This window comes from Chaetodon auriga, chromosome 22 (genome assembly GCF_051107435.1).
Source record: "Chaetodon auriga isolate fChaAug3 chromosome 22, fChaAug3.hap1, whole genome shotgun sequence".
Taxonomy (NCBI): domain Eukaryota; kingdom Metazoa; phylum Chordata; class Actinopteri; order Chaetodontiformes; family Chaetodontidae; genus Chaetodon; species Chaetodon auriga.
In genome coordinates this window covers 20002406-20028731 of record NC_135095.1, presented here as the reverse complement: position 1 = coordinate 20028731, position 26326 = coordinate 20002406, and the positions used below count along the sequence as shown (strand labels likewise).

Below are 26326 nucleotides of genomic sequence, written 5' to 3'. Positions count from 1 at the left end.
CGTACTTGAACTTTACAAGGAAAACATGGACCCATAAAATAAAGCATTGCTTTAGATTTTGGATCAATTGATTTTAAATGACACAGTCTTTTATCAGGAAGCCTTTTGGAATGTATTCACAAATTACAGACCTCATGAAGCGTCACTGTTATGATTCTCAGTTGGATCGTTTCACATCACACAGTCATTTGGTTTAGCCTGCACTGCTAATTAACACAACTGATTAATTATAAGCAGCACGAGAACCATAATAATATGTCACCACCAAAGCAGAAGAGGGAGTTAACGTGGAGCCAGAACTAAATTTACACCCTCACTGATGGAGCCACATCAAAAAAAGACTTAAAAGTCCACAGCGATCCCGTCTCAGTGGGAATCAATCAAACACTCATCTCTATTAATAACACCTACCTCTGCTGTTAGAGCAGCTAAGGTGTGCCGCTATTGTACTTTCAGGCCTATTTATAGCCTCCATCCAGGCAGAGGTTGTAGTCGTGCCTTTGCGGTGACTCACAGAGCTGTTGGCTTGATTGAGGAAGTCCGTTAGTGACTCCCAGCCTCGACACTATAGAGTCTGACCGACAGACAGACAGGAAGAGAGACAGACAGCTGGTGAGACGGGGAGGCCGTCCAGAGAAAAGTGAGGGACGATTGAGTTTGAAGTCTGAGAGGGTTGAGCCGAGGATGGACACGAAACAGAGACGAGACGACGGACGAAAGACCTGAAAATTGTTTCTGTTTTTCTAAAAGAGGAAAAAGACGTTTAACTCGTTGTTTTCCAGCTGTTTCATTTTCCAGAAGGAATTGTCTCCAGTGAAGACCTCAGAGATAAAACACAGGGACGTTTTCTGGGATTGGCCTTGAATCGTGAACATAAAGTCACATCTTCTACCTCAGCGTCAGGATTATGGTGGTGGCCGCTCTGTGTGAGGGTCTGAAGGAGGATCAAAATGCTGAAATGTAAAGTTGAGAGTCATCTCTGCTGCCTGTGCTTCACCTCACTGCTGCTGCTGCTGCCGGTGAGTCCGCTGCCGTTTCTTCGCTTCATACATTTATGATGCATGTCGGAAAAAATAACCAAGTTTCACTTTCAGTTCAAACGCAGTTTGAGTTAAAATAAATGCCAGTTTTTCATCGTCATATTCTAACAATGAAGAACAACGTAGAAAAATCTTTCTTGCATTTGTGTCACTGATCATGAATAGTATGTCGATACGAAAACAAAGCAGCAGCTTGAATTCCACTGCAGCTTGTCTTCTACATCACAGTTGTCTAAAATAATTCACATCCTCATGAAATCTTAGCATATAATATGCAAATTATGGTGTCAAAACAGTATTTTCAAATTCACTATCAAACCTTGAAATTTAGGTGAGACTGGAAACTGGAAATGCAAACTGGGCTACATTCAAAGATCCTCTGCTAGAACTGAATCAGGGATGTTACACGTGCGTCTTAATCATTCGGCCATCCTCAACCTGTCCTGTTTAAGGACACTTTGTCCTCTCAGTAGGTCGGTCAGTTTTTCTGCTAATTAAAGTGCGTTCATGCAGAATTTCAAAGGTTGGACTTTGGTGACTCCTAGTGGTAGTAGGAAAAAAGACACTGTGCCAGACAGTCGTGCACTTCTTATTATATATATCTTATCGATATTTTTATTATCACTGAACCAAATGGCCGTATGATGTGAAGCGGGTGGTCGTACCTCCAAACTGCAGCTTTAACCAACTGTTGAAACTTGTGCACTTGTGCACAGTGCACTGTTTTACTGTCCATGTTGTTTCTTGTTAGCTCACATGCTAATCACTGGTCCATCCTGTTGTCAGAGTTAGGACTTGGCTAAAGTAGTTGTTTGTCAACAAATAGCTCCAATGCTAACTGCTGCTAAAACCACAATGTCCCTTTTTGTAATTTTTTTTTTTTTTTTTTACAACTGGTAAAAACAAAGATACAACATGTAATTCAGACAGACTTGAAGTGTCTGTCTGTCTGTCCATCTGTCCGTCCGCCCTCCCTGCAGTATTGTTTGTCTCTGAACCTCCTGAACTTCATTATCTGGAACAAATAATTTTATTTCCTGTTCTGCTCTCCAGTATAAAAGATTGTGGAATTCAGAACGACATCGCCAACAATACCGTCACGCTCAAGGTCAAAGTTCAGCCAAACCAAAAAACTGACAAACAGTCGCAGCTCTTTAAATAGCTGCAGCAGATTAACTGTCATAACAGTCCATTTCATACTTTCTTCAGCACAAAAGATTCGTTATTTTTGGTTTTATAGATTTTTTTATTGCTATGAGTAGAAAACGTTTGTCAGCTCCTCCATTGAGGATGAATCCAGTCTGCTTCCATTCAGATCCTTGAACTTAATATGAATAATATGAATCCACAAACAGCAGATAGAAAAACACTGACAGGGACACTTTACTTCTACAGGAGGAGTTTTACTTTAAGTACTTTATGCTGATACTTGTAGTATTAGTACTTACTACTGAAGTTTTTGGTGATGGTCAGAACTCACTCAGTTCTTCAATGTACTGATGTCTTGTCTTGTCTCCTCGTCAGGATCTGAGCAGTGCGGCTCCTGCAGAAGGTCTGTCCATCCCGTGCAGCGTCTTCGTGTCTGATCCAGTTTCTGGTCTGGACTCCGTGTCACTGACAGTCGTCACACCTGGACGAGACTGCTCCTTCACACTGATGTCTCCAGACGCTGGAGGAGACGGCGCCGAGTGCAGGACAGGAAGAGGAGGAGGCGGCGAGGATATAGAGACTAATGAGATCAGAGGAGGAGGAGAGGAGGAGGTGAAGGTGGAGGTAGGAACTAACTACCTGGGAAGCAACCAGCTGGGAGTGGAGGGTGGAGGGAACGTGGAGGGAGGAGGTGTTTTCACCTGCGTGCTGGATCACCTGGAGCCAGGGACCACCTACCAGCTGCAGGTTCTGTCCCAGAGCGACGAGGAGACGGCGAACATCACCCTGCAGACCAGTAAGTCCTCAGCCGGTCCAGACTCACCGCACTGCTCCTTCCTGAGCCTTCATCACTGTCTTCACCTGCAGCCTCTTTTAGATCCAAGACAGAAAGCTGCTGTGGAACAGCCAGAACGACAGAAAGTCAACACATTAACATCCAATAATCTCTTTGATTTGTTGTCAGGAGACATTTTGGCTCGAGTGGAAACGAGGCTCAGGTGTGACTGATAACATTATTGATGGCTGCGTTCCATTAATAATGCTGTGAGTTCCAGCAGCCCGCCACTCGTTACTTTAATTTGTACAGTGAGCTGCAGGTTCATTTCATGTTGAATGGTTCGTTCCACCTGTTTGATGCTCAGAGGTCACAGCTAAAGAGTCACTTGGCAGCAGATCTCAGGTCATAGTTCAGCCTTGGTTGTGGAGCCACGCTCACCTGTACCTGCAGCAGCCTGAGCGTTACCTGCTGGAGACCTCTGAGGTGAACCAGCCCTCACAGCCCGTCGATGATTTTCAGGCAAATATTCTTTTGTGTTCTGGTCTTTTGTTTCCATCTCCTCTGAGCTCGTCTTTGAAGTAAGGGGACACGACATGACCTCTGTGTGTGTGTGTGTGTGTGTGTGTGTGTGTGTGTGTGTGTGTGTGTGTGTGTGTGTGTGTGTGTGTGTGTGTGTGTGTGTCTCAGAGTTAATGTCATGTAGCTTCCTCTCTGTAGCTCTGTGATTAGCTACAGGAACCACAGCCCTGCTGAGAGAGAGTGATAGGGCAGTAAAAGTACATGTACTGTGTGTGTGTGTGTGTGTTGTGTCTCCATGCTGGCAGGCCTCCAGAACAGAAGTTGGACCCTCAGTGTGTATTTCCATCGTGGGCAGAGCTCAGGGTTCAGCCATTTCCTGCCTCTATTGTTTCTTTGTTCTGTGGGAAGCACTGGGAAAGGGTGTGTGTGTGTGTGTGTGTGTGTGTGTGTGTGTGTGTGTGTGTGTGTGTGTGTGTGGAGGAAACCGGGTGTGACTGCGCCCAGTCGAGTCCTGACAGTAACCTTCTCAGCGATGCAAACACTTGTGCTGTTGTTTGTGGTTTCTTATCTTTGGAGGTACTCTGACTTTTAGATCTGCTGACCTTTCGTGGTCACATGACCGCGGCAGGTTTGTTTTTACCTGCTGTTCCCGTCGGCAGAGTCCGAAAAATGTGTGTGTGTGTGTGTGTGTGTGTGTGTGTGTGTGTGTGTGTGTGTGTGTGTTTCAACCCGATGAATCCAAGTCCTCTGTTTTAGCTGTTTTAGGTCTCCACCAGCTCCCAAGGGAAACATCTGGCTCTTTAGCTGCGAAACACTGTGGTAGTAGTACTTTTCCTTCAGTTAAGGATGTGAGTACTTCATCCACCTCTGGCCCAACACGACGGAGCAGCTGACGGGGCTGAAAGTGGCCACAGACTCTCGTGTTGGGGTCAGGGTGGCACTCGGGTCGAGATGTCGCAGCCTGATAATATTGTTCCACCTCGGTTTGAAGCACCAGTGGCGACACGGTGGCACAGACACGCACAGAGGCATTGTGGGAAAACAGACCAGGAAGCGGGGAGCTCTCAGACAGGCAGACGGCTTGAAGAGAAGCAGGGGAGTGGGACTGTTTGTTAGTGCGTGTTTGTTAGTGCGCGCGCGTGTGTGTGTGTGTGTGTGTGTGTGTGTGTGTGTGTGTTTGCTTGTTAGTGCATGTGTGCGTGTGTGCATGTGTGTGTGCACACGCGTGTCAGCAGGACTCCTGCGGCGCTCACTCTTTGATGGCGAGGCCACAGATGAAGGCGATGGATCCTCTTCCTGCTGTCCGACTGAACCTTGTGTTGAAAACAGATAACTCACTTTAAAGGAACAGTCCCACTGTTTCAGGAAACGCCGTGTAAAGGCTCCAGGCTTCGTGCTAAGCTAGGCTACGAGCGCAGCACGCGGAGATGAGCGGCCGTCCTCCGACTCCTTTGAATCGTTCAATCACTGAACTCTGTGCCTGTTGTAGTGGTGGAGGAAGTACTCACATCTTTTACTCCAAAGCTGCTCTCAGTCATCACCAATGAGCCACGAGTCGCTGCTCTCTGCCTGGATTTTCTTATTTTCCTCTTATTTTATTGGGTCTGAGACGTTTCTGGGCTGCAGCCTATAGGCAGCCGGTGTGTAGCCTCCAGCCAATAGCAGCACAGGTGAGCTCAGGACTGTATAAATAGGTAACGACCAGGTGTTTGTTCACAAGTAGTAACCAACACTTCCTGCAGAGTGTACCTCTATTAATGTCAAAAATATATTTAAGGTACCAAAAAGAAGAAGTACTCATTGTGCATCATTTCAGAAGATACATAGTACTTGTTTACTGACTGTATGTGTGTGTGTGTGTGTGTGTGTATGTGTTCATGTGTGTGTGTCTGTATGTGTCTGTATGTGTCTGTATGTGTCTGTATGTGTCTGTCTGTGTGTTCGTGTGTGTGTGTGTGTGTGTGTGTGTGTGTGTGTGTGTGTGTGTGTGTTGTGTCCTCAGAGCCGGCAGCGGTCAGTGGCCTGGCTCTGACCTCCAGGACCAGCAGCAGCCTGGGTCTTTCCTGGCAGGCCGGCCCGGGCAGGACGGAGCGCTTCAGGCTGCTGCTGTGGGATCGTTCAGGTGCGTCTGACCACAAACATCATGTGATCACACCTGGTTTGTGGTTTCAGCAGTACTGATGTGTACTTCATCATATTCATCATCATATTTTATACACACTTCATATATTATACATGTAATAATCTAAAAACTAAAGCTGAAGTAAAAGTACAACGTGCGTCGTGGAGTAGAAGTAGTGTCATGAAAATTTGTACTACAGCACAGTACTTGAGTAAAAATACTCAGTTATACTCCTCCATTGGTAACTTATCAGCTGAGCGTCTTCCGCCCAATGAACGAGCTGCTGGACAGTCATGTGACCTTCTCTTCCTCCTCTGCAGGTCTGCTGAGGAACGAGACGTTGGAGAGCACGGCGACACTGCACACGCTCCTCGACCTGGCGCCGGGACGACTGTACAACGTCACCATGGTGACGGAGGCTGGCGGGCTGCAGACCAGTGAGACAATGGATGCTCAGACAGGTGAGGGGGAGGGGAGGGATTGAGGGAAGAAGGGAGGAAGACAGGGAGGAAAGGAGGGAGGAAAGGAGGGAGGAAGGAAGGAAGGAAGGAAGGGAGGAAGGAAGGAAGGAAGGAAGGAGGAGAGGAAAGGAGGGAGGAAGGAAGGAAGGAAGGAAGGAAGGAGGAGAGGAAAGGAGGAAGGAAGGGAGGAAGGGAGGAAAGGAAGAAGGGAGGGAGGAAGGGAGGCAGGAAGGAAGAAAGGGAGGGAGGAAGGAAGGAAGGGAGGAAAGGAGGGAGGGAGGAGAGAACTCTGACACCTCACTCTCGTTCTAGTTCCCGCCGCCGCCTCAAACCTCACCGCTCACTGCACCAGCACGAGCCTGTCGTTGTCATGGCAACAGCCCGAAGGTGACCTGGACGAGCTCGTCGTCGCCCTCTCGACCAATGGCTCGAGCCGCTGGGAGACGACACTCCCTTCGAACGCCACAGAGGTCGCCGTCGATCGGATGATCCCCGGCTCGGCCTATCAGGCCGTGGTGACATCCATGAGCGGCCAACTGACGAACCAATCCAAAATCACCGTCAGGACAGGTGAGATTTCTTCTGCCCTTTCTTCTTTTCCTTTACCTTTCCTTCTCGTCACCCTGTCTCCGTCCCATCTCCAGCTCCGGTGGCGGCGTCCCTCCTCTCCCTCTCTCCCTCCTGCTCCGGTGGACTCCTCCTGTCTTGGACGCCCCCCGCTGGCCGCTGGGAGAGCTACGAGCTGTTCCTGTTCGACGGTGCCCGGCAGGTGGTCAGCGCCGCTCCGGACCGAGAGGCAGCCAACTTCAGCTTCCCTGGGATGGGACTAACGCCTGGGAGGCTGTACAGAGCTGTGCTGAGAGTGGAAAGTGGAGGAGCGACGGCCGAGAGCAGCTGTGAAGGAGCGACAGGTCACATGACTGCAGAATACACAACAGATAGACACATGACTGCAGAATACACAGCAGAATACACACGTTACTGCAGACACCTGGCAGGAGACAATCTGACCTGAAGCTCACCTGAGTGAACGTCCCTCCTCTTCCTGTCTTTGCAGCTCCAGCTGCGGTGGTCGACCTCCACATACGACACTCGGACGAGACCTCGCTCAGTGCCATGTGGAGCCACGCCCCCTCTGGGTCACGTGATGGCTACTTCCTGACGCTTCGCCACGGTAATCGTCACGATGAGCCTGAGGCATCGAACGCAGCAGAGGATTGGTCTTTGTCTCATCTCTACTTCCTGTGTCTCTCAGGTAACGCCACTGTGGACACCAGGGAGGTGGAGCCAAACATGAGGGAGTGCACCTTCAATGTGCTCACACCTGGGAGGCAGTACACCATCACCGTGACGACCGCGAGCAGGAACCTGAACACCTCTGTGTCTGTGGAGGGGAGGACAGGTGTGTTTGGATCAGTTAGTCCACCTGTGAGGTCGACGTACGACGTTACTGCAGCAACTTTGACAACTTTTACTGCGTTTTAAAGGCTCATGGCGTCCTGTTTTTCTTTAGATGTGAATTTTTTAGGTGGAGGAAAAGTAAAAATACAGAAATGAATCATTTTGTTCACTTTTTAAACACTTTCAGCTCACAGTGAAGCTCAGCTCTCAGCTCTGTTCAAAAAGAAGAACAATAATTGATTCACGGCAAGATTTCCACAAACCCAAGCCTCTAGTTCTCGCATGCGTGGTCAACTCTGTGTGTGTGTGTGTGTGTGTGTGTGTGTGTGTGTGTGTGTGTGTGTGCGTGCGTGCTGCAGTTCCGATGGCGTTGCGTACCATCACTCTGAGGAGCTCTGGAGTCAGCAGCCTCCGGGCATCATGGGAAAAACCTCCAGGAGACCTGGACTCGTACAGACTGACGCTGCTGCAGGACGGGTGTGTGATGTATCTGTCAGCTTTCATTTTCACAGCTCTCGCCATCTCTGATTGGTTGCTCTCATCACCTTGATCACATGTTTAACCCAGCGGTTCACAACGTAGGGGTCCGGCCCCTCCAAAGGGTCACATGATGAATCTGAGGGGTGGGAGGTCGTTAAAGGGCGGCAAAGAAGGAGGAACACTAGACTTTTATTTTGACAGGGTCACTGGAGGGCAGGTGTGTCTGTCCTTACCTGTCAGGTGTTTCTTCCTCTGACCGGTCATAGCTGTCAGTCAAACTGTGACGTCAGTGTGACCCTCAGCTGCTCTCTATCTTCACAGCATCATGCTGCAGAACCACAGCGTTCCCGTCGGTTCTTCTTCTCTGCTCCTGACGGGTTTGACTCCTGGCGCCCTCTACGGGCTCAAGGTCGCCACCGTCAGCGGGGGTCTGCAGTCTGAAAGCACCAGCCTGGAGGGACGCACAGGTGAGACACACTGAACCCAACCTGACTCAGTCTCGTCTCTCAGGTGTCGGAGGGAACACTTTCATTTGAGAAGTTTTCTCTCTTTGAACAGAAGCTCAATTTAAATAGTTTCTGCATGTTAAAGTGACCTTTGACCCTGATCCATTTTTCTAATCGAATCACTGAAAATGTGTTTATAACCGAGAACGAGCTCCTTCAATAAACAGACCTGATTAAATGCTTTTTATTGTGAAAATCTGTCCAAAAAGGTTTCAGAAGTTCGTTGTTTACCTTGAGAACAGAAGTTTGACAACAGTCTTCACACGAGGTCTTTCTCCTGAGCTTTCAGCCTGTTCTGAGGACATAAAGCAACGAGCTAAAGAGACGAAAAGATGTCCTGTCACGCAGGAAATCAGCTTCTTGGCGTGAAGGAATAAACAAACTGAAAATGTACGACTGCTTTAATGTCCATCGACCAGCAGCCAGCACGTTCTGTCAGTGAGAGGAATGAAGCCGTCCCCTGAATGGATCTCGTTAAAGAATGAAGAATGATCGAGTAACTTCAGCTTCCTGTTTTAGATGATTAGACATCAAAACTGTTCACAGAAAAGCAGCGACATGATAAATATTTAAAGGCCCAGAGGTTAGTGTGTGTGTGTGTGTGTGTGTGTGTGTGTGTGTGTGTGTGTGTGTGTGTGTCAGGAGTGTATTATGTGATAACATCAGAGAGTTTTTAGAACAATAGCTGAAATGCCAAAAATGAGACACTCCCAGTGCTCTGCTCAAAGGCTTCCTGCCACACACACACACACACACACACACACACACACACACACACACATCCTGCTCAGAGCGCCCATTGTGTTCTCACATAATGTCCCAGTTATTTTCAGGAGAGGACTGTGTGTGTGTCTGTGTTCGTTCACCTGCCAACCAATCAGCACTCAGGTAAACAGACCAAAGCCCGCCCCTCAGATGACCTCCTGTAGGCGCGGCCGTCCAGCAGGAACTCTTCTCTTCTTCTGTGTTTGTGATGGGGTCACATGATCAGACAGGCGCTGTGCGCTCACAGAGGCCTCTGCTAGCTGAACGTGATGTTTGACCTTTGACCTTTTGTGGAGAAAACTAAAAACGCCGTCATCTCTCACTTGCAGCCCCGGCGTTGGTCTCCGAGGTAACTGTCGCTAACGGCGGCAGATCTGACGCTCTGCGGGTGTCATGGCGCCCAGCAGCGGGCGCAGTGGACAGCTACCTGGTCCGTCTTCAGGACGGAAGTCGGACCATCCACGCGCTGCCTGTGTCCCGCTCCTCGCCGCCCGAGTGCTCGTTCGGCTCGCTGGTCGCCGGGCGACTGTACTCGGTTGTCATAGTGACGAGGAGCGGCGGCCTGGAGAACGCCACAGCGGTTCAAGAACGAACACGTGAGCAGAGTTCACGCCCACGGCCATGTTCTGTGTTCACGTCAACATGTGTTCAAGACGCAGCTGAAGCTCAAAGACTCAATCTGCAGAACGACCTGAAACACGTGTTGTTGTTTACTTGTTTGTTTACAGAACCTGCGACGGTTCAGAACCCGACAGCTGTTCACTCCGCCAGAGACGACTTCCTCAAGGTGAGTCACAGGTTAAAGCTCAGTGGACGAGCAGCTTGTCCCTCTCAGGTTCTTCAAGGTTTTCAGAGTTGAACCATGATTACAGAGAAACTTCACATTCAGGCAGAAGTAAACGATAAACGATCGATTACGTTCAGTTGTTGGAAACTTTAGCCCTCATGTTTGTTCTTTTTCATGTACAATCAGTAGTACAGTAGTAGTATTGCTCAGTGGTAGTATTGCACAGTAATGGTAGTAGTGGTAGTAGCAGTAGTAGTACTTGTCCTGCGCTTTGTTCAGGTCTACTGGCGTCATGCAGCTGGAGATCTGGATCACTACGTGGTTCTGATCCGGTACAACCACAGCGTGCTGCAGAACAAGAGCGTCTCCGCCGGACGCAACGAGTGCGTCTTCTCGTCCCTGACGCCGGGGAGACTCTACACCGTCACCGTTGAAACCTGGAGCGGAGACTACGTCAGCAGTGTCTCCACCGACGGACGCACCTGTGAGTCAGACCTGAGGGCACAAGGTCAAAGTCTTTGGAGTTTCTTTGTCGATGGCTGACTTCAGGTCTCGTGTTTTGCTTCAGTTCCAGCAGCTGTTGGGAATCTGTCGCTTGGCAACGCAGGAACAGGTGACCTGACTGTCACCTGGAGCCCCGCCCCTGGAGATGTGGACCACTATGAGGTGTGAGCTGGTGTTTAAACATTAAACATGCTTTTATTTGTTGTAAACATGTAACAGGTAAAGATTCCGTTCATGTTTAATTTGCTGCTACTTCTTACATTTACACTGAGTCCTATTCTCTATTGTTTATTTTGAGTGTTTGTCTTTAGTTTATTGTTTACTGAAGTGTTAGCATATGTCTGTCTTTATTCTTCGTGCCTGTGCACTTCACTGTTTATTCTTGTCTTGTCTCACCGTGGGATAGTGGGAAACGTAATTTTGATTCCTTTGTATGTCTGGTACATGTGAAGAATTGACAATAAAGCCGACTTTGACTTTAATATGCTGCACACAGTCACTGAGACACTGCAGCACAGGGACAGATGAGACGTCTCCTGAGGACATTCACGTGTTTCCCTTGTCAAACGCCTTCAGTCCCCCTGTGTAACCTTTGCTCGTCTGCAGGTCACTCTGCTCTTCAACGACACTCGGGTTTTCCCTCCAGTCACGCTGGCCAGCGAAGAGCGACATCACCGCCTGACGTCTCTGACGCCCGGACGGCTCTATAAGATCGTGGTGTCGACGTTCAGCGGGCCGTACCAGAGGGCGCAGTTCATCGAGGGCCGCACAGGTGAGGCCGTCCAGCAGCTCTCAGCAGCTTTGTGTCAAATGTCTTCGGCCCAGTTTTTCTGAACGTGGACTCTGGTCTTCAGTTCCCGGTGCAGTGCGGAACCTCCGCTTGACGCCGTGGCCGGGGCTGACGGACTCTGTTGGTGGGCTGTTGGTCTCATGGACGCCTGGAGACGGAGACCTGGACATGTACGTCGTCTCCCTGTCCACCACGGTGAGTCCAGCTGGACAAAGAATAGATTCAGGATTTATTCAAATGGAGCAGAAATCAAAGTGAAAACATGTCTCACCTGTGAAATCCAGTTTGACCTGTGAGGTTTTAGCTTGAAGACGACCTTCAAAGGAAAACACAAGTTTGTCGTCTGTGTATCCCTTGAAATGAGACTTCCTGTTTCCAGGATGGAACCGCCATCGAGACGCGTCCGATCCCCAAACACGTCTCCTCCCTGGACTTCCTGGATCTGGTCCCAGGCCACGTCTACACCATGACCGTCCAGTCACTGAGCGGGAAGCTGACCAATAGCAACACAGCCACTGGCAGGACGGGTAGGACACTGGACGATCCACGTGAATGTATTGATCAGTATTAGTTATTATTGATTCCCGTCGATGTTTGTGTTGAACAGCTCCGGCCAGAGTCACCGCCCTGCAGGCGGATAACGACCACACCACCCACAGTCTGACCGTCAGCTGGGAGCGGCCGGTGGGCGTGTACGATGGCTACAGCCTGCAGCTATTGGACGAGGCCGGTGCCGTTCTGGCCAATCGGTCGGTTCCTGTGGAGAGTCGAAGCGAGCGTCTCGAAGGTCTGACATCAGGGAAGTGGTACCGTGTGAGGGTGGTGACGCTCAGCAGCGGCGTCCCGTCACCGGAGGCCACAGCAGAGGGACAAACACGTGAGTCAGACGTCAATACAAATGTGGACGACGCGTCTGTCTCAGCTGACTGACATTTGATCAAAGACATGAGATCTAACAACGTTCAGTCTGTCCTCAACATCTGAGTGGCTGGACCTGGAGCTGAGGCTCCAGGACCTGGCCCGGATTCTGTCTCCATGTGTCTGTCTTGTTGTGCAGGTCCGGCTGCGGTCAGTAATCTCACTGTCACTTCGGCCAACACCTCCTCTCTCTCCTTCTCCTGGCGTCCATCGGACGGCGGCGTCGACATCTACAACCTGTCACTCTACAGTGTCACTGAGGTGACAGCCAATCACAGACCGGATGCTGCGGGGAGCAGGAAGGAGCATCACCAGGTGGGATCAATATTTCACACATGCAGTAACTGATCATAAAGAAATGACATGTGCGTGACTTCCTGTTGTACTTCCTGCGTGCAGGCGGTGGGCGAGCTGGTGGACCTGCAGAAAGTGGTTCCAGCTGCAGACAGCTGCGTGTTCTCCGGCCTGCGAGCAGGAAGTCTGTACAGGCTGCAGGTGGTGAGCTGGAGCCGAGGAATGAGCAGCGACTCGTCCGTTCTTGCCAGAACCGGTCAGTTCTTCTCACATCAGGGCGCCGTGAACACCTGATGCTTCCATCTTTTCTCTTCGTTGGTCCTTGATTTTCTCCTCTTTGTCTTTTACCTCTCTTCCATCACATTTTTTCTTTCTGTCTTGTTTTCTTCTTATTCTTCCCTTCTCGCCATCATCATCATCGTCTTCTGTTTCTCTCCGCTCTGCAGTCCCGTCTGCGGTTTTGTCTCTTCAGGTCCAGAGTTCAGGACGGACGGACAGACTGACGGTCAGCTGGCAGCACGCAGAGGGAAGCTGGAGCAGCTATCAGGTGAACATGCATCCTTTATTTCCTTTGCCAGGTGGAAGTCATCATTTTGTTGCAGAGAAAGAAAGAAAGAAAGAAAGAAAGAAAGAAAAAAAGAAAGAAAGACCAGGTGCACTGTGGAGGTGGAGCTCATTAGAGGTCAAAGGTCAGCAGGTCTGTACTGCGCTCACCTCAGGAACTGCTGGTCTTGTGGTTTCAGGTGGTCTTGTATGATGTCTCTGGAGCCACTCTGGGAGCCCAGACGCTGGGGGCCGAGCACACCAGTCACATGTTCTCTGGGCTGATTCCTGGTAGGCTGTACCGCGTTGAGGTCATCACACACAGCGGAGAATTGACCAATAACGTATCAGCGTTTGGCCACACAGGTAAACACAGAGCTGCTGTTGGCAATGCATTCACGGTGTTGACGACAGCTCATCTTGTTTTGTTTACTGTTTTCCCACCAGCTCCAGAGCCGCCCACCCACCTGTCTGTCAAACAGGGACCGACCAATGACACGATAGAGCTGACGTGGTCCGGTCCTGCCTCCGGGGACTATGACAGGTTCAGCCTGCAGTGGACTCCTCAGGACCGCCTGTCCGTCACACAGACTCACCTGACTGGCCGAGTCGTGGGCGGGATGTTCCCGGGGCGACAGTACAACTTCACCGTGGCAACCATCACTGGGGGGGGGGCCAGGGCGGAGCCAGCAGTCATGAGCCAGCCAATCCAGAGGAGCGTCAGGACAAGTAGGTGGAAAAAGTCTTGAACGTAGTTTTAGTTTAAAAGTCTTGAAGTCTTTGAGCAGAGTTCTGAGGACCTGGACTCTGGACTCAGGCCAGTCCAGAGTCCAAGTCCTGCACAGTGAAATGGAACCAGTTCTGGTGGAGCTGCTTCTCTGCGTTTGAACAGGAAACAAACTGTCGACACAAAACTCACAGCGAGCTTTCTGAACCTGATGATGCTGTTTGTCAATGTGACCACTAGATGGAGACACAACAGAGGCTGAAACCAGGACAGACTGTCCGCCTTCAGTCCATTTTTAATCACATTCTGTTTGTCTGCGAGGCTTTGGCATCAAAAGCGATTACCAGAAGGAACAGAGAAATGTTTCCACACACACACACACACACACACTATAAATATGTATGTAGTGACCCAGTTTCTCATTTCTTTCAGCTGAGGTCGGCCAAAGAGGTGATGCAGTATTAACCAGATATAGATACTGACACACACACACACACACACACTTCATTGTGAAAAACCTGTGGTACAAGTACAACTCATTACAATACATTAAACGTGCTTGACGTACTGAAAGTAAAAGTACGTGGTGCAGTAAAATGACCCTATAAAAGATGAATCTAAAGTGGTTCAGCAGCTTGGACCACGTTCATGTTTCAGATCAGTTCGTTGATTAGGAGATGTCTCCTTCATCACGAGCTCTGGCTGATCGTCCCTGATCTTTGAGGCAGATGATGATGATGATGAATGTCTCTTCGTCACATTCCTCTTTCTGCGCTCTCACACATTCATCATCCCTTTAAGAGACACTTCTCGTCCAATCAGAGCAGATTTCTCCTTTGACTACACTCAGGGTGTTTGTACCATGCTGACGAGGGTTCACCTGCTGTGAAAACACCAGAGACGAAGAGAACCAGGAGCAGAGGACACAAGGAAATATTCTCAGACTGACTCCTCCTTTCTCTCCTCCCCTCCTTGCCTTACTGCCTTTCCTCCTCTCCTCCTCCCTCAGGTCCGTCTCCACTCAGGTCCATTCACTGCTTCCCTCTCTCCTCCTCCTCCCTCTCCTGCTCCTGGTCGCCTCCTCTCTCTGACTTTGACTCCTACGAGGTCGAGTGTCGACGCCATGACGGCGGAGAGCTGACCTCGGCGCTGCGCCTGGCAGGGGGCGTCACCGTGGTAACGCTGGACCACCTGGAGGCGTACAGGAAGTACTCTGTGACGGTCAGAGTGTCATCAGCTGGACAGACGAGTCCACCGGCGACACACACGACTGTCACCATGATCGACCGTGAGTGCGCGCGTGCACGCACGCACACACACACACACACACACACACACACACACACACTCCCTCAGGTGCAGCCATGGCGTCACCTGAGAGACAAACAGAGACACAGAGACAGGGAGCGATCAGAGGACAGCAGCTTGTTTATTCAGCGAGGCAACAACATTAAAAGTTAAATACAGAATAAAATCAACTTCACGTTTTGTCAACAAATCACGTAAACGGACAGAAGCTGGATCCAGGATCACTTCCTGGTTTTGTGAGTCCAAAAGTCTCAATCCTGATTGGTTCACATGGCCTGTAACACTTTACAAGTTTTATTGATCATTCATATCAGAACAATTAGCCTGAAGAACACAAAAACATCCTCAACCAATGCACCATTTCCAACCAATCAGCTGAGAGCTGAGAGCCACAGACAGGAAGTGGGTTTATTTATGAACAACCAGGCAATTTAAAGGAAGTGATGCATCGTCTCCACTGTTAGAAAGAGAAAGAGGCCGCGTCTGATGTCTGATCACACTCACACACACACACACACACACACACACACACTCTCTCTGTGCATCTCTTCATCTTGACGTGTCACTTCCTCAGAAAGTCGCTGTGACCCACTGAAACTTTTCTTCTTCTCCTCTTCCTTTGTCCCACTCGCTTCTCCGTCCGTCTGTCCGTCCTCTCCGGCTCGGCGCTGCATTATAAATCATCCTGACACAACTGGACTGGGAGACAGAAAGAGACAAAAATAAACTGAAAATCCCCCAGAAAGTCCTTTATTAACGACGATTCAGCTGAAAAAAGTTGAGAGAAAGAAACAGGGCTGAGAGAGTTTCTACGGAAGCTCGTTACTGCAAAGAAAAACACTTTAATTAGTCAAATTTATGATTGACTATCTAATGATAGTCATAATAATGAGATTATTCATTACTGTAATAATTAAAAAAATAAAGCCATAATTATGTCAGAATTATAAAATAGTAAAAATTTTATTATGCGCTTAATCATTAAAGTCGGTCATAACTGAAAATGATGGAAACAATTTTGAAAAAAATCATAATCATTAGAGTTTAAGTCAAATATATGTTGTTTTCTCTAATTAGTCAAAATTCTGGTAGTAAATTCTGAGATTATGGGATGTGATTAAAATCTTTCACCTCTCATGTAGTTTGATTTTTATCATAAGCACAACTTTCCATTTTTTTTCCTTTTCTTGGCAGCAATGGGCTTCCATACTTTTTCTGTACATATCAAATAGAAGAAGTCACATGACCCAAAACCAGGAGTCACACCACTCAAATTCAGCTAAAAGACTGTTGTTTTAACTCATCTGACTGACAGTTTGACTAACAAATCCGTTTCCTTTCAGGCCCTCCAGTCCCGCCCCCCAGCGTACGTGTCAGCGAGAAGTCGTCGAAGATCACTCCGTCCTCCATCTTGTTCCGCTTCAACTGCTCCTGGTTCAGCGACGCCAACGGAGCCGTCAGATACTTCGCTGTGATCGTGGCCGAGTCCGAAGGTACGAACACGCCGAATGTTTTCTGTCAATCGCTGATTTCATCACAGACACACAGGATTCAGACGTTCAGACAGATCGTTACTGACGCTCACGGCGGAGAAAACAGGGACCTGTGACACCTGAGACGGAGGGAAACGTCCTCTGAGCTCGTGTCCATGAACGTCTCCGCTGTCCCTCCTCTGTTAACACCTCCTTCATCTCACTTCTGACAGCCAATGAGGTGCTGCAGCCGGAGCAGCGCCACCCTCTGCCCTCCTACCGTGACTACATCAGCAACTCCTCCGTCAGAGCCTATCAGACCGGCTACTTCGCCAGCCGCTGCCCGCAGGACGCCGACACCTCTGCCGGACAGGTAACAGCAGCGAGACTCAACAGGTGCTGCTGAGACGAGGCTTAGTGGAAGCCGCGAGGGACAAACTGCAAAGCTTTCCCATCAGTTTATCAACAAAAACTGTTTTGTATCCAATCAATCAATGATTGATCAGGTGGTGGAGGTGAACCTGGGGGCTGGGGGGGATCGGCTGGGAGGGGCGTGTGATCGTTACCATGACGACGACCTCTACCTGAGTGACAGCTACGGCGGCTTCTGTGACGGGCCACTGAAATCCAAAACCTCCTACAGGTATGACTGACGCACACACACACACACGCACACACTCTACAAGTGCAGAGATAAAAATCTGATTGTGTGTGTGCGTGTGTGTGTGCGTGCGTGTGTGTGTGTTCAGGCTGAGTGTGCGAGCTTTCACCAAACTGTTTGATGAAAACCACCGAGAGTTTCTTCAGCCGCTCTTCACTGACACTTACCTGTCCTCGCCACTCAGGACGCACTCAGGTGAGTCACTCACTCACACACACACACACACACACACACACACACACACACACTCCTGGATGTGTACACTGACCTGTGTGTGGCCGTCCTTCCTGTGCGTTGCTGTGTGTCAGAGCCTCTGGGCGGCGTTGTGGAGGGTTTGAGTGCTGGGATGTTCCTGATCGGGATGATGGTGGCCGTCGTGTCTCTGCTGGTCTACAGACAGAGGCTGCGGAAAGTGTGAGCGCACAGAAACACACACACACACACACATTTAGACGTCTTCAGCTGCTCGTCTCACCCAAGTCTAAACTTTATCTTAAGAACTTAGTTTTTAGTTTCCAGCTGTAACTAACAGTAGACAGAAGCACTGAAATATCAGCTTCATGTAGCTCAAACAAAGAGACGCAGCATGTTCCTCAGCGAGCTTCAGGTGTCCTACACAGTCAGGCTACCGTCCAGGCTTTAGGCTAAGCTAGGCTAATGTCTCTGACTGGACTCGGTCTGGACGCTCACTGTCCGCTGTCTCTAAATGCTGAACAAGGCCTTTGATTCTTTAGCGTGAAGAACGAGCTACATGCCTTTAAACTCAAATGAAATGAGACCGAAGCCGTTAAAACAGCTGGAAAATGAAGTGAGACGAAGCGACAAGAGAAATATGATTTGAACAACGAGTAATCTAAAAGTTCATGAAGCACATCGCCATTAAAGGCCACAGTAATAACAAACAACAATAAACAGCTGCGACGTCTTCAGGTGCTTCCTGCAGTTTGTGTAACTCTGTGCGTGTGTGTGTGTGTGTGCGTGTGTGGGTGCAGGGCTGTGCAGGAGAACCCGGTGGTGAGGATGAGCATGTGGAAAGAGGTTCCAGCTTCAGGTTTATATATGGGTGTCAGGAGGTAAGTGTGTGTGTGTGTGTGTGTGTGAGTGACAGATCAGTTTCCAATAGCTCCCACGTCCGATATGTGTGTGTGAAGCATCAGTTTCCAATAAAGTGCTCACTCTCTCTCAGATCACCTCATCACTCAGCCACCACAGTCCACAGCATCTGTTAATTACTCTGAGAGCGTGTGTGTGTGTGTGTGTGAGTGTGTGTGTGTGTGTGCGCGCGTGCATCACAGCTCATTAAGTGACTGAGCGTGGACACGGAGCTTCTCTAACAGCTTCAGTTCTTCTATCATCGCTGCGTTCAGACAATCTGCTCGTCAGTCAGAAAACAATAAAAACAAGTTTGATGTTATTTCAAAACAGCTTTTAGAAAACGAGTTGATCAATAATTTGATCTGAAATGTCATATTGGTCCTTTTAGTTTGAGGAAGAAATGAACAAATTAAATGTATAAACAGTAAACTGGAGCGCTCAGCGGACACACACACTCTCTGTCTGTCTTCTTCATGGTTCACGTTGTGTGTCTGGTCGTGGTTGGGGGTCGTGACCTTTGAGCCGACGCGTCGCCAGCTGACGAGCGCTGTCGCTGTTTCTGTAGGACGCTGAACTGAACGGTGTGAATGAATTGGGATGTGAATAATGTGTGACGTCGTGTTGGTGACGGCTCGCGGGATGCAGATTCTTTTTGACTGAACCTTTATTGACAACCACATTTCATTAACATGAACGTCTCTCTTCCTGTTGCAGCAACCGTCGCGTCACCAGGTGAGATCTCACATTCACGCTGCTGTGATTTCTGTTAACATGCAGCTGGACATGCTCATCTTCCTAACCTCTGTCCATCCATGTCCATGTCCATGTCCATGTCCATGTCCAGCCCCATCAAAGCCTGCCACTTTGAGTCCCATCTGACCAAACTGCAGGCCGACTCCAACTACCTGCTGTCTGAGGAGTTTGAGGTAAAAGAGGACGTTTGATGCTCAGCGTCACGTCAGGACAGCGTGAGAGCTGGGATCAGTGAGCCCATGAAGACCAGGATTTAGTCTGATCCTGACACAGATTACTGCTCAGATTTATAATCCTGTTTACTTGTTCAGGAGTGACATCACATAGTTTCATACTGTACTCAGACAGGAGGAAGTATTCAAAAGCGTCCTGTGAGAACCACGTATCTGTCTGTAATATCGTTTTTTTTACAGTTTATTAAAATAGTTTTTGTTGGAAACATCTGGCAGGCCGAATCAAAGCTCATGGGGGGCTACTTTTGGGCCCGTAGGCCCCACGTTGGGCCGCTCTCTGACTGAATCCTGTCGTTTGATACAGGATCTGAAGGATGTGGGCCGAAGCCAGATGATGGACGTCGCCCGACTGCCGGAGAACCGCGGAAAGAACCGCTACAACAACATCCTGCCATGTGTGTACTGGTGTGTGTGTGTGTGTGTGTGTGTGTGTGTGTGTGCGCGCGCGCGGTGAATTAAATGGGCTTTAACTGTCTCTGCTACATTCAGTAAACTGTGTTTCTCTGGAACTTAAATGGAGCCTAAAATAAACGAGGAGCGTAGACGTCAGCGTGAACGCCGACGTGAAAGTCATCTTGATGACATCGTTAAGGGTTTAATTAGTGAGACAGCATCTGTTCCCATGGCGACAGTGATGTACCCGTCTGAGGGTCGAGGTGATGAAGACATTAATAACTGCACACGCTGATGATGAAACTGGATTTCCTCGTTTCAAGAACATGAATTCACCTTAAACGGCTTCGTGTTTCCCCTCATCAGGACAGTTATCCTTTTTTTTTTAAAGAGTTTTTGTAGGTTTTTAATAAATCTGCAGCTACTTTTCATTATTGATCAATCAAGACTGTAAGTGACAGATTGATCTATCCATCATTTGGTACAGAAAATGTAAAAAAAGTAATAAAAATTTAATGCTAATTTCTCGGAACCCAAAAAGGCAAAATATTCAGGTCACTTTGCGTTTCGGTTGACGAGTGACTGAAACGATTGATCGTTTGCTTTTCTGTCCATCAGCTGATCACTGAGGCTCTTGATTGATTATTATGGTCTGTCTGTAGAACTCATCGTGAGCTCTGCAGTAAACAGGAAGTCAGTCATCTTTGAGATCAAATGAAAACATGAATCTCTCCTCTTCACGTCCTTCATCAGTTTCCAACAGAGGTTTAATCTTAATTTAAGGATTGTGACAGAAAATGAAGAACGGCGTCATTTATGTAAACTAATGTGTTTTAAAATTAAGTGAAGAAGCCTGCAGCTCGTGTGCACACACGTGTGTGTGTGTGTGTGCGTGTGTGTGTGTGTGCGTGCGTACGTGTGCACGTGCACGCCTGTGTTCGTGTCCGCGCGTGTGTGTATGCCTGTGTTCGTGTGTGTGTGCGCGCGTGTGTTCACAGACGTGTATTTGTCAGTATCAGTTGAAATGAAGTAATTAAGCGTCAGTCATGTGTAACTGGAGCCAATTTTCTATACGAACAGCAACATCTGATCTATGACTGGAGGTGATAAATTTACCACAGCAGCTCTATGATCACACACACACACACACACTCACTCACTCACACACACACACACACACACACACACACACGCACACACACACACACAGTGTCATAGTAAAATGAATCACGGTGAGTGTGAGTCATAAAGACATTTAACATTTTAAGAAGTATTCTCACATTCGATAATAAAAGCTGTCACGTGTGAAAGTTGGTGTCGATGTTTCTTCACAAAACAAGAAGTGTGCAGGAAGTCAGACATCAAAATCAATCATCAAAGTGATCAATGTTCCTTCTTTCCAGATGATTCTACCAGAGTGAAGCTGTCGTACCTGGAGGACGACCCCTGCTCTGACTACGTCAACGCCAGCTACATACCTGTACGTCCACACACTCGCACATACTGAACACGCACATGCAACGCACACACACAGACACAAACTATCCCCTCTCTCCTCTGTGTGTGTGTGTGTGTGTGTGTGTGCGTGCAGGGTAATAACTACCGCAGGGAGTACATCGCCACCCAGGGCCCGCTGCCCGGCACTAAAGACGATTTCTGGCGAATGGTGTGGGAGCATGGCGTCTACAATGTTGTCATGGTGACGCAGTGTGTGGAGAAGGGGCGGGTGAGTCACCGACGGCTTCATTTTGGGTCTACTTTCATTATTTTGGTCCATCCCACTTTAGTCGAGACTAAAACACCTCCAGGCTGAACTTTCTGTATATTCATGGTGCCCGAGGACGAATCCTGGTGATTATTGTTAAGGTTGGTTTGGCTGAACTGTGAAAACATCAAAATCTAATGACAAAAAACTGATTTAAGAAGGTAATAAACATCACGATTGGATGGATGATGTCTGCAGTCATACGCGGCTGTTTGACTTCTTATCAAACGTCTGAGCTCAGCTGAGAGTCGATGTTAAACTTTGACGTTTCTTCTCTTTAAGAACACAACAAACAGACCCAACATCAACTAAACATATCAAAGAAATTAAGACTGACGTTATTTTCTTGATTGTTTTTGCCAATAAATGCTGGAAAACGGTGACGAATGCAGAACACATTTTCCTGTAAGGTTAATCAACCAACAATCCAAAAAGACAGAAAAAGACAGAAACACAGCAAATCCTCACAACTGAGATCTAAAACTGAAGAACGTTTAGTCCTGTGAAATCAATGAGCAGAGCGGTTAAAGAGTGACGGCTGGTCTGGGTCTGTGTGTGTGTGTGTGTGTGTGTGTGTGTGTGTGTGTGTGTGTGTGTGTGTCTGCGTCTGCGTCTGAGTGTGTGTGTGTGTGTGTGTGCGTGTGTGTGTGTCTGCGTCTGAGTGTGTGTGTGTGTGTGTGTGTGTGTGTGCGTCTGCGTCTACGTCTGAGTGTGTGTGTGTGTGTGTGTGTGTGTGTGTGTGTGTCTGCATGTGTCTGCGTGTGTGTCTGTGTCTGTGTCTGCGTCTGCGTGTGTGGGTGTGTACACGTGTGTGTGTGTACGTGTATCTTTGTGTGTGTGTGTGTGTGTGTGTGTGTGTGTGTGTGTGTGTCTGCTCTGCAGGTGAAGTGTGATCAGTACTGGCCTGCAGACAGGGAGCCTCTGTACTACGGTGACCTGGTCATCCAGATGCTGTCAGAGTCCGTCCTGCCTGAGTGGACCATCAGAGAGTTCAAGATCTCCTCGGTACCTGATCTTTACCTTGTTGATCTGTGCTCACACCCCTCAGAGTGTTTACTGACATATTATAATACCTGATCAATAAACCGTGACAGGAGAGCAGCTCCAGTTACCCTCGCGTGCTGCGTCACTTCCACTACACTGTGTGGCCTGACCACGGAGTCCCAGAGAGCACCCAGTCCCTGATCCAGTTTGTGAGGACGGTCCGAGACTACGTGGACCGATCGCCCAGCACCGGAGCCACCGTCGTACACTGCAGGTAGGACTGCGTGTGTGTGTTCCTCAGACATCAATCTTATTGACTGGAAGTTAAAGCTCTCCATGATGAGCTGAAATCATTTTAAAGTGTGTGTGTGTGTGTGTGTGTCAGTGCTGGTGTTGGCCGTACAGGGACCTTCATGGCCTTGGATCGGGTTCTGCAACAGCTGGACTCTAAAGGAACCATAGACCTGTACGGCTGTGTGTTCGACCTCCGCCTGCACCGCCAGCACATGGTCCAGACTGAGGTACGCCCCCAGACCCTGCTTCTGACACCCTGACCTCTGACCTTCTAATCACATGTTTGGACTTAAAGGTGCAGTAAGTGTCTTTTGACCACTCAAGAGCGGGAAAACAAAAAACACAGAAGCTCATCAAGATGCTTTTGCTAACATGTTAGCAAACAGTTAGCAAGCACAGAGCAGCAGGAGCGTCCTACCGAAGTCATGTTTTGTGTCCACACGATGAATACAGTGAATATTAGACAAAACCAGAGCTGTAACACCAGTAAACACTGGGCTGGACTGGGGCTAAAACAGGACGAGGCCTTTTGAGCCAGTGAATACTGGGCTGAAGCGCAGCTGACAGAGAATACCGCTCCAAACAATGCTGAAACACAATTAGCAAAGATGATTCTGCTGACTCCTGCTAAAAACTCCAGACAATGCTTCACTAAGCGACAACTAAACCAAGAGTTAACGTCAGTCCAAACCAGGACTAAGACGAGACCGAGAACTGCATCAAGACAACAGTCCACCAGTACTGGACCAAACAGAGCGTCAGAGGTGAAAGATGTGCTGATGTACAAACAGTACTCCACAACAGGGTGTTTGTTCTACTTTTAAACTCACTGTGTGTGTGTGTGTGTGTGTGTGTGTGCTGCAGTGTCAGTATGCCTTCCTGCATCAGTGTGTGCGTGATGTCCTGAGAGCCAGGAAGCATCGCAGCGAGCAGGAGAATCCTCTATACCCCATCTACGAAAACTTCAACCCTGAGTACTGCCGCGGTGAGACTCACACAGACCGTGACCTCTGACCTCTGGACACAGCCACGCTAGCTGTTTCCCTCTGTTTGCAGTCTTTATGCTAAGCTAGGCTACCAATGTCCTGACAGATCACCATCTTATCTGACTCACCAAGATGCAGATATTTCCCCAAATTTGGAGCCATTTGTTTTAGTGAAATGATAAATTTGCTCTTTTTCGTAATCAATTTTTTTTTACTTTAAAAAAAACAAAAAAACAAAACACTATTCACTTCTGGAATTACTAAATTTTCCGGGTGTGGGATCAGTTAAGTCCTATCTTACCTATCTTATCTTATTAAGCTGCTTTGTAAATGGTCAAAGTATATTAGATTAAAGTAAGCGGTTCCTTGTAGTCGTGCTGTTGCACGACTGCAGTTCTTTGACTTTTATAAAACCACTTTCATTAAACTGAGACAGTAAAACTTTTTATTTCTTCTCCTCAGATTTCATCTACACCGGACGCTAAACAGGCGATGGCGTCCATCCGATCGAGACAGAAGAAACTTTCACTCCTACATTATTAAAACTATCTGAAGTGACAGAAAAAACCCAAAAAAACCAGCAACGTATAAAAGTAAGCAAAGAAATGATTCGAGAGGAAAAAGCTGGTCAATATTTCACCAGTTAAATGTATTTTTCTCTGCGGTGTGTCCGGCAGCTTTTCAAGTTTTAACTACTTTAATTAGAGTCACGAATGCCGAACGACTGAAAACACGTCAGAGTCCGTTAATGAACGTGATGAACGATGCTCTGAGGCGCTGAAGGAAAACACGGGTCGATCTCAGGTGGGTGGAGGATATTAAAGACGTGTTAGCTCGCGGTGTTAGCGTGTTAGCTGTCCGTCATGTGACTGATCACAGGGAAGAAAGAGCCATCTGTTTTTTCTGTTCTATGTTCTCACTGCTCAGTATAAGCTGTTTATTTAAAAACCTACACATATTGCTGTATGTAAATATTGATGTAATACTCTTTTATATGATTATGAATATATACTGTATGCCATCTATTTCTATCCTGTGTAACACTGACACCCTTCCAGTTAATGAATTTATGCCATCAAACACTTCTAACCTGCTGGATTCAGACTTTAACTCACTGAAAGTTAATTCCTAATAAAAGAAACATTAAAACATTTACTGTCTCTTTCATAAACTCTCTAACATTTAAACATATTAAAGAAAAGTCTGAATACGCAGCAGAAACTCCCTTTTCCTTTTGTTTTGAAACAAGTCCAGTTAAAAATATTTGAGACATGTTTAAGGTCCTTTGAGTGTGTGAACAAAATAAGTATGATTTTGTGAAACTTCACTTCTGCAAACTGAACATGATTAAACATCGTGTACGTGTACTTTAAGTATTCTGCTGGTCGTTTGGTAAACCCTCTTTCTGCTGGAGGACTTTCAGGGTTTTGAAATGATTTCTGCTGTATGGATTTATTCCTGAGGACATATTGATCATTGGTTTTTAATCACTGGGCTGTGAAATAACTCCATATTATTGTTTCTGTGTTATTATGATGTGATCTTACTACAGCTTTTTCAGACTAACAGCATCAGTTACTAAAGGTTTGGGCTTTGTCCTGTCGTCAAACACCAGTGTATCATCAGAACGATGTTTTAATGATGTTGAATGATATTTTGATCCCACCCAGCTCTCAGAATGTAAAGCACTTTTTATAAGACGCTGTCAAACGCTGTAAACTGGATTATTAAACGCTCATTAAAACTGTTTCTGTGTGGGTTTTTTTTTTTTTTTGGTCTCATTAATGATTGTAAATTAATCTTTGATCATCAGTTACACTGAATTAATTTGAAACTTTACTTTAAATCATTTTCTTTCCCTTTCAGATTTAGTTTTTACCCTAATCTGTCATCTTCATATGTACATAGTTTATGTGACCATTTTTAAAATATTTTTCTCTCACAGACCAGCTGAAGACTCTGCAGTTTTTCAGTATTTTCCAGCTGAAATGCAGAAAAAGGACAGACCTCCTAAAATAAAGATAAACCTGATCCTGGTCTTTAATCTGACAGTCAAAAGCAAACGATCATCCTTTGATCTCAAGTCTCTGTTTCAAACTTCTGATCTCCATATTGATCTGGGGCGCCGAGGCCGGAGCAGAACTGGGTAACCCAGATCCAGCAGCTATCAGGGGCTTAACGGGGGCTTAGCGATGAGGGCCTGAGCTGAGCCCGACTCCCTCAGGAGCAAACCTCCTGCTCCTCCTGCTGCTGCGCCTCCTCCCTCCTCTCTGTCCTGGCAAAGCTTCATACTGAGGCAAAGTTAGGAATCATGCAGCTTCACGTCCATCCTGACGGTCAACTCAAAGAGGGACAAACCTGTCCAGGCAGCAAGGACGGTCCAGAGACAACAAGCTGCTCAGAAGAGACCCTTCAGGTTTCAGTGGTTCAATGTAACAAAGTTTTTTTACTCCACTACATTTATCTGAAGCTTTAGCTACTCTGCAGATTAAAATTTTACATTTTTACACACAAAACATACGAAGAGTTTATGAAATCTGTTTTGTTATAAATGAAACCACCAAATAGTTTCTATACGTGCAGCTGGAACTACTAGAC

General features: G+C 47.7%; 1 protein-coding gene across 1 annotated transcript; it reads left to right on the top strand.

The window, feature by feature from the left end:
• Positions 1–600: 600 nt before the first annotated feature.
• On the top strand, positions 601–25475 carry LOC143314649 (receptor-type tyrosine-protein phosphatase beta-like). Its single transcript, XM_076721691.1, has 40 exons — positions 601–1019; positions 2565–2985; positions 5489–5608; positions 5929–6069; positions 6382–6639; positions 6714–6980; positions 7127–7243; positions 7325–7471; positions 7830–7947; positions 8272–8417; positions 9551–9817; positions 9950–10008; positions 10288–10492; positions 10577–10674; positions 11119–11284; positions 11367–11497; positions 11682–11829; positions 11910–12179; positions 12360–12535; positions 12620–12770; positions 12961–13061; positions 13258–13423; positions 13505–13786; positions 14794–15072; positions 16436–16585; positions 16798–16937; positions 17071–17207; positions 17314–17420; positions 17534–17639; positions 18218–18298; positions 19035–19052; positions 19165–19246; positions 19611–19701; positions 21103–21179; positions 21291–21425; positions 22347–22469; positions 22559–22722; positions 22834–22969; positions 23607–23727; positions 24191–25475. Exons 1-40 carry the CDS (start codon positions 951–953, stop codon positions 24211–24213), a joined length of 5994 nt encoding a protein of 1997 aa, XP_076577806.1. The 5' UTR covers positions 601–950; the 3' UTR covers positions 24214–25475.
• Positions 25476–26326: the final 851 nt, after the last annotated feature.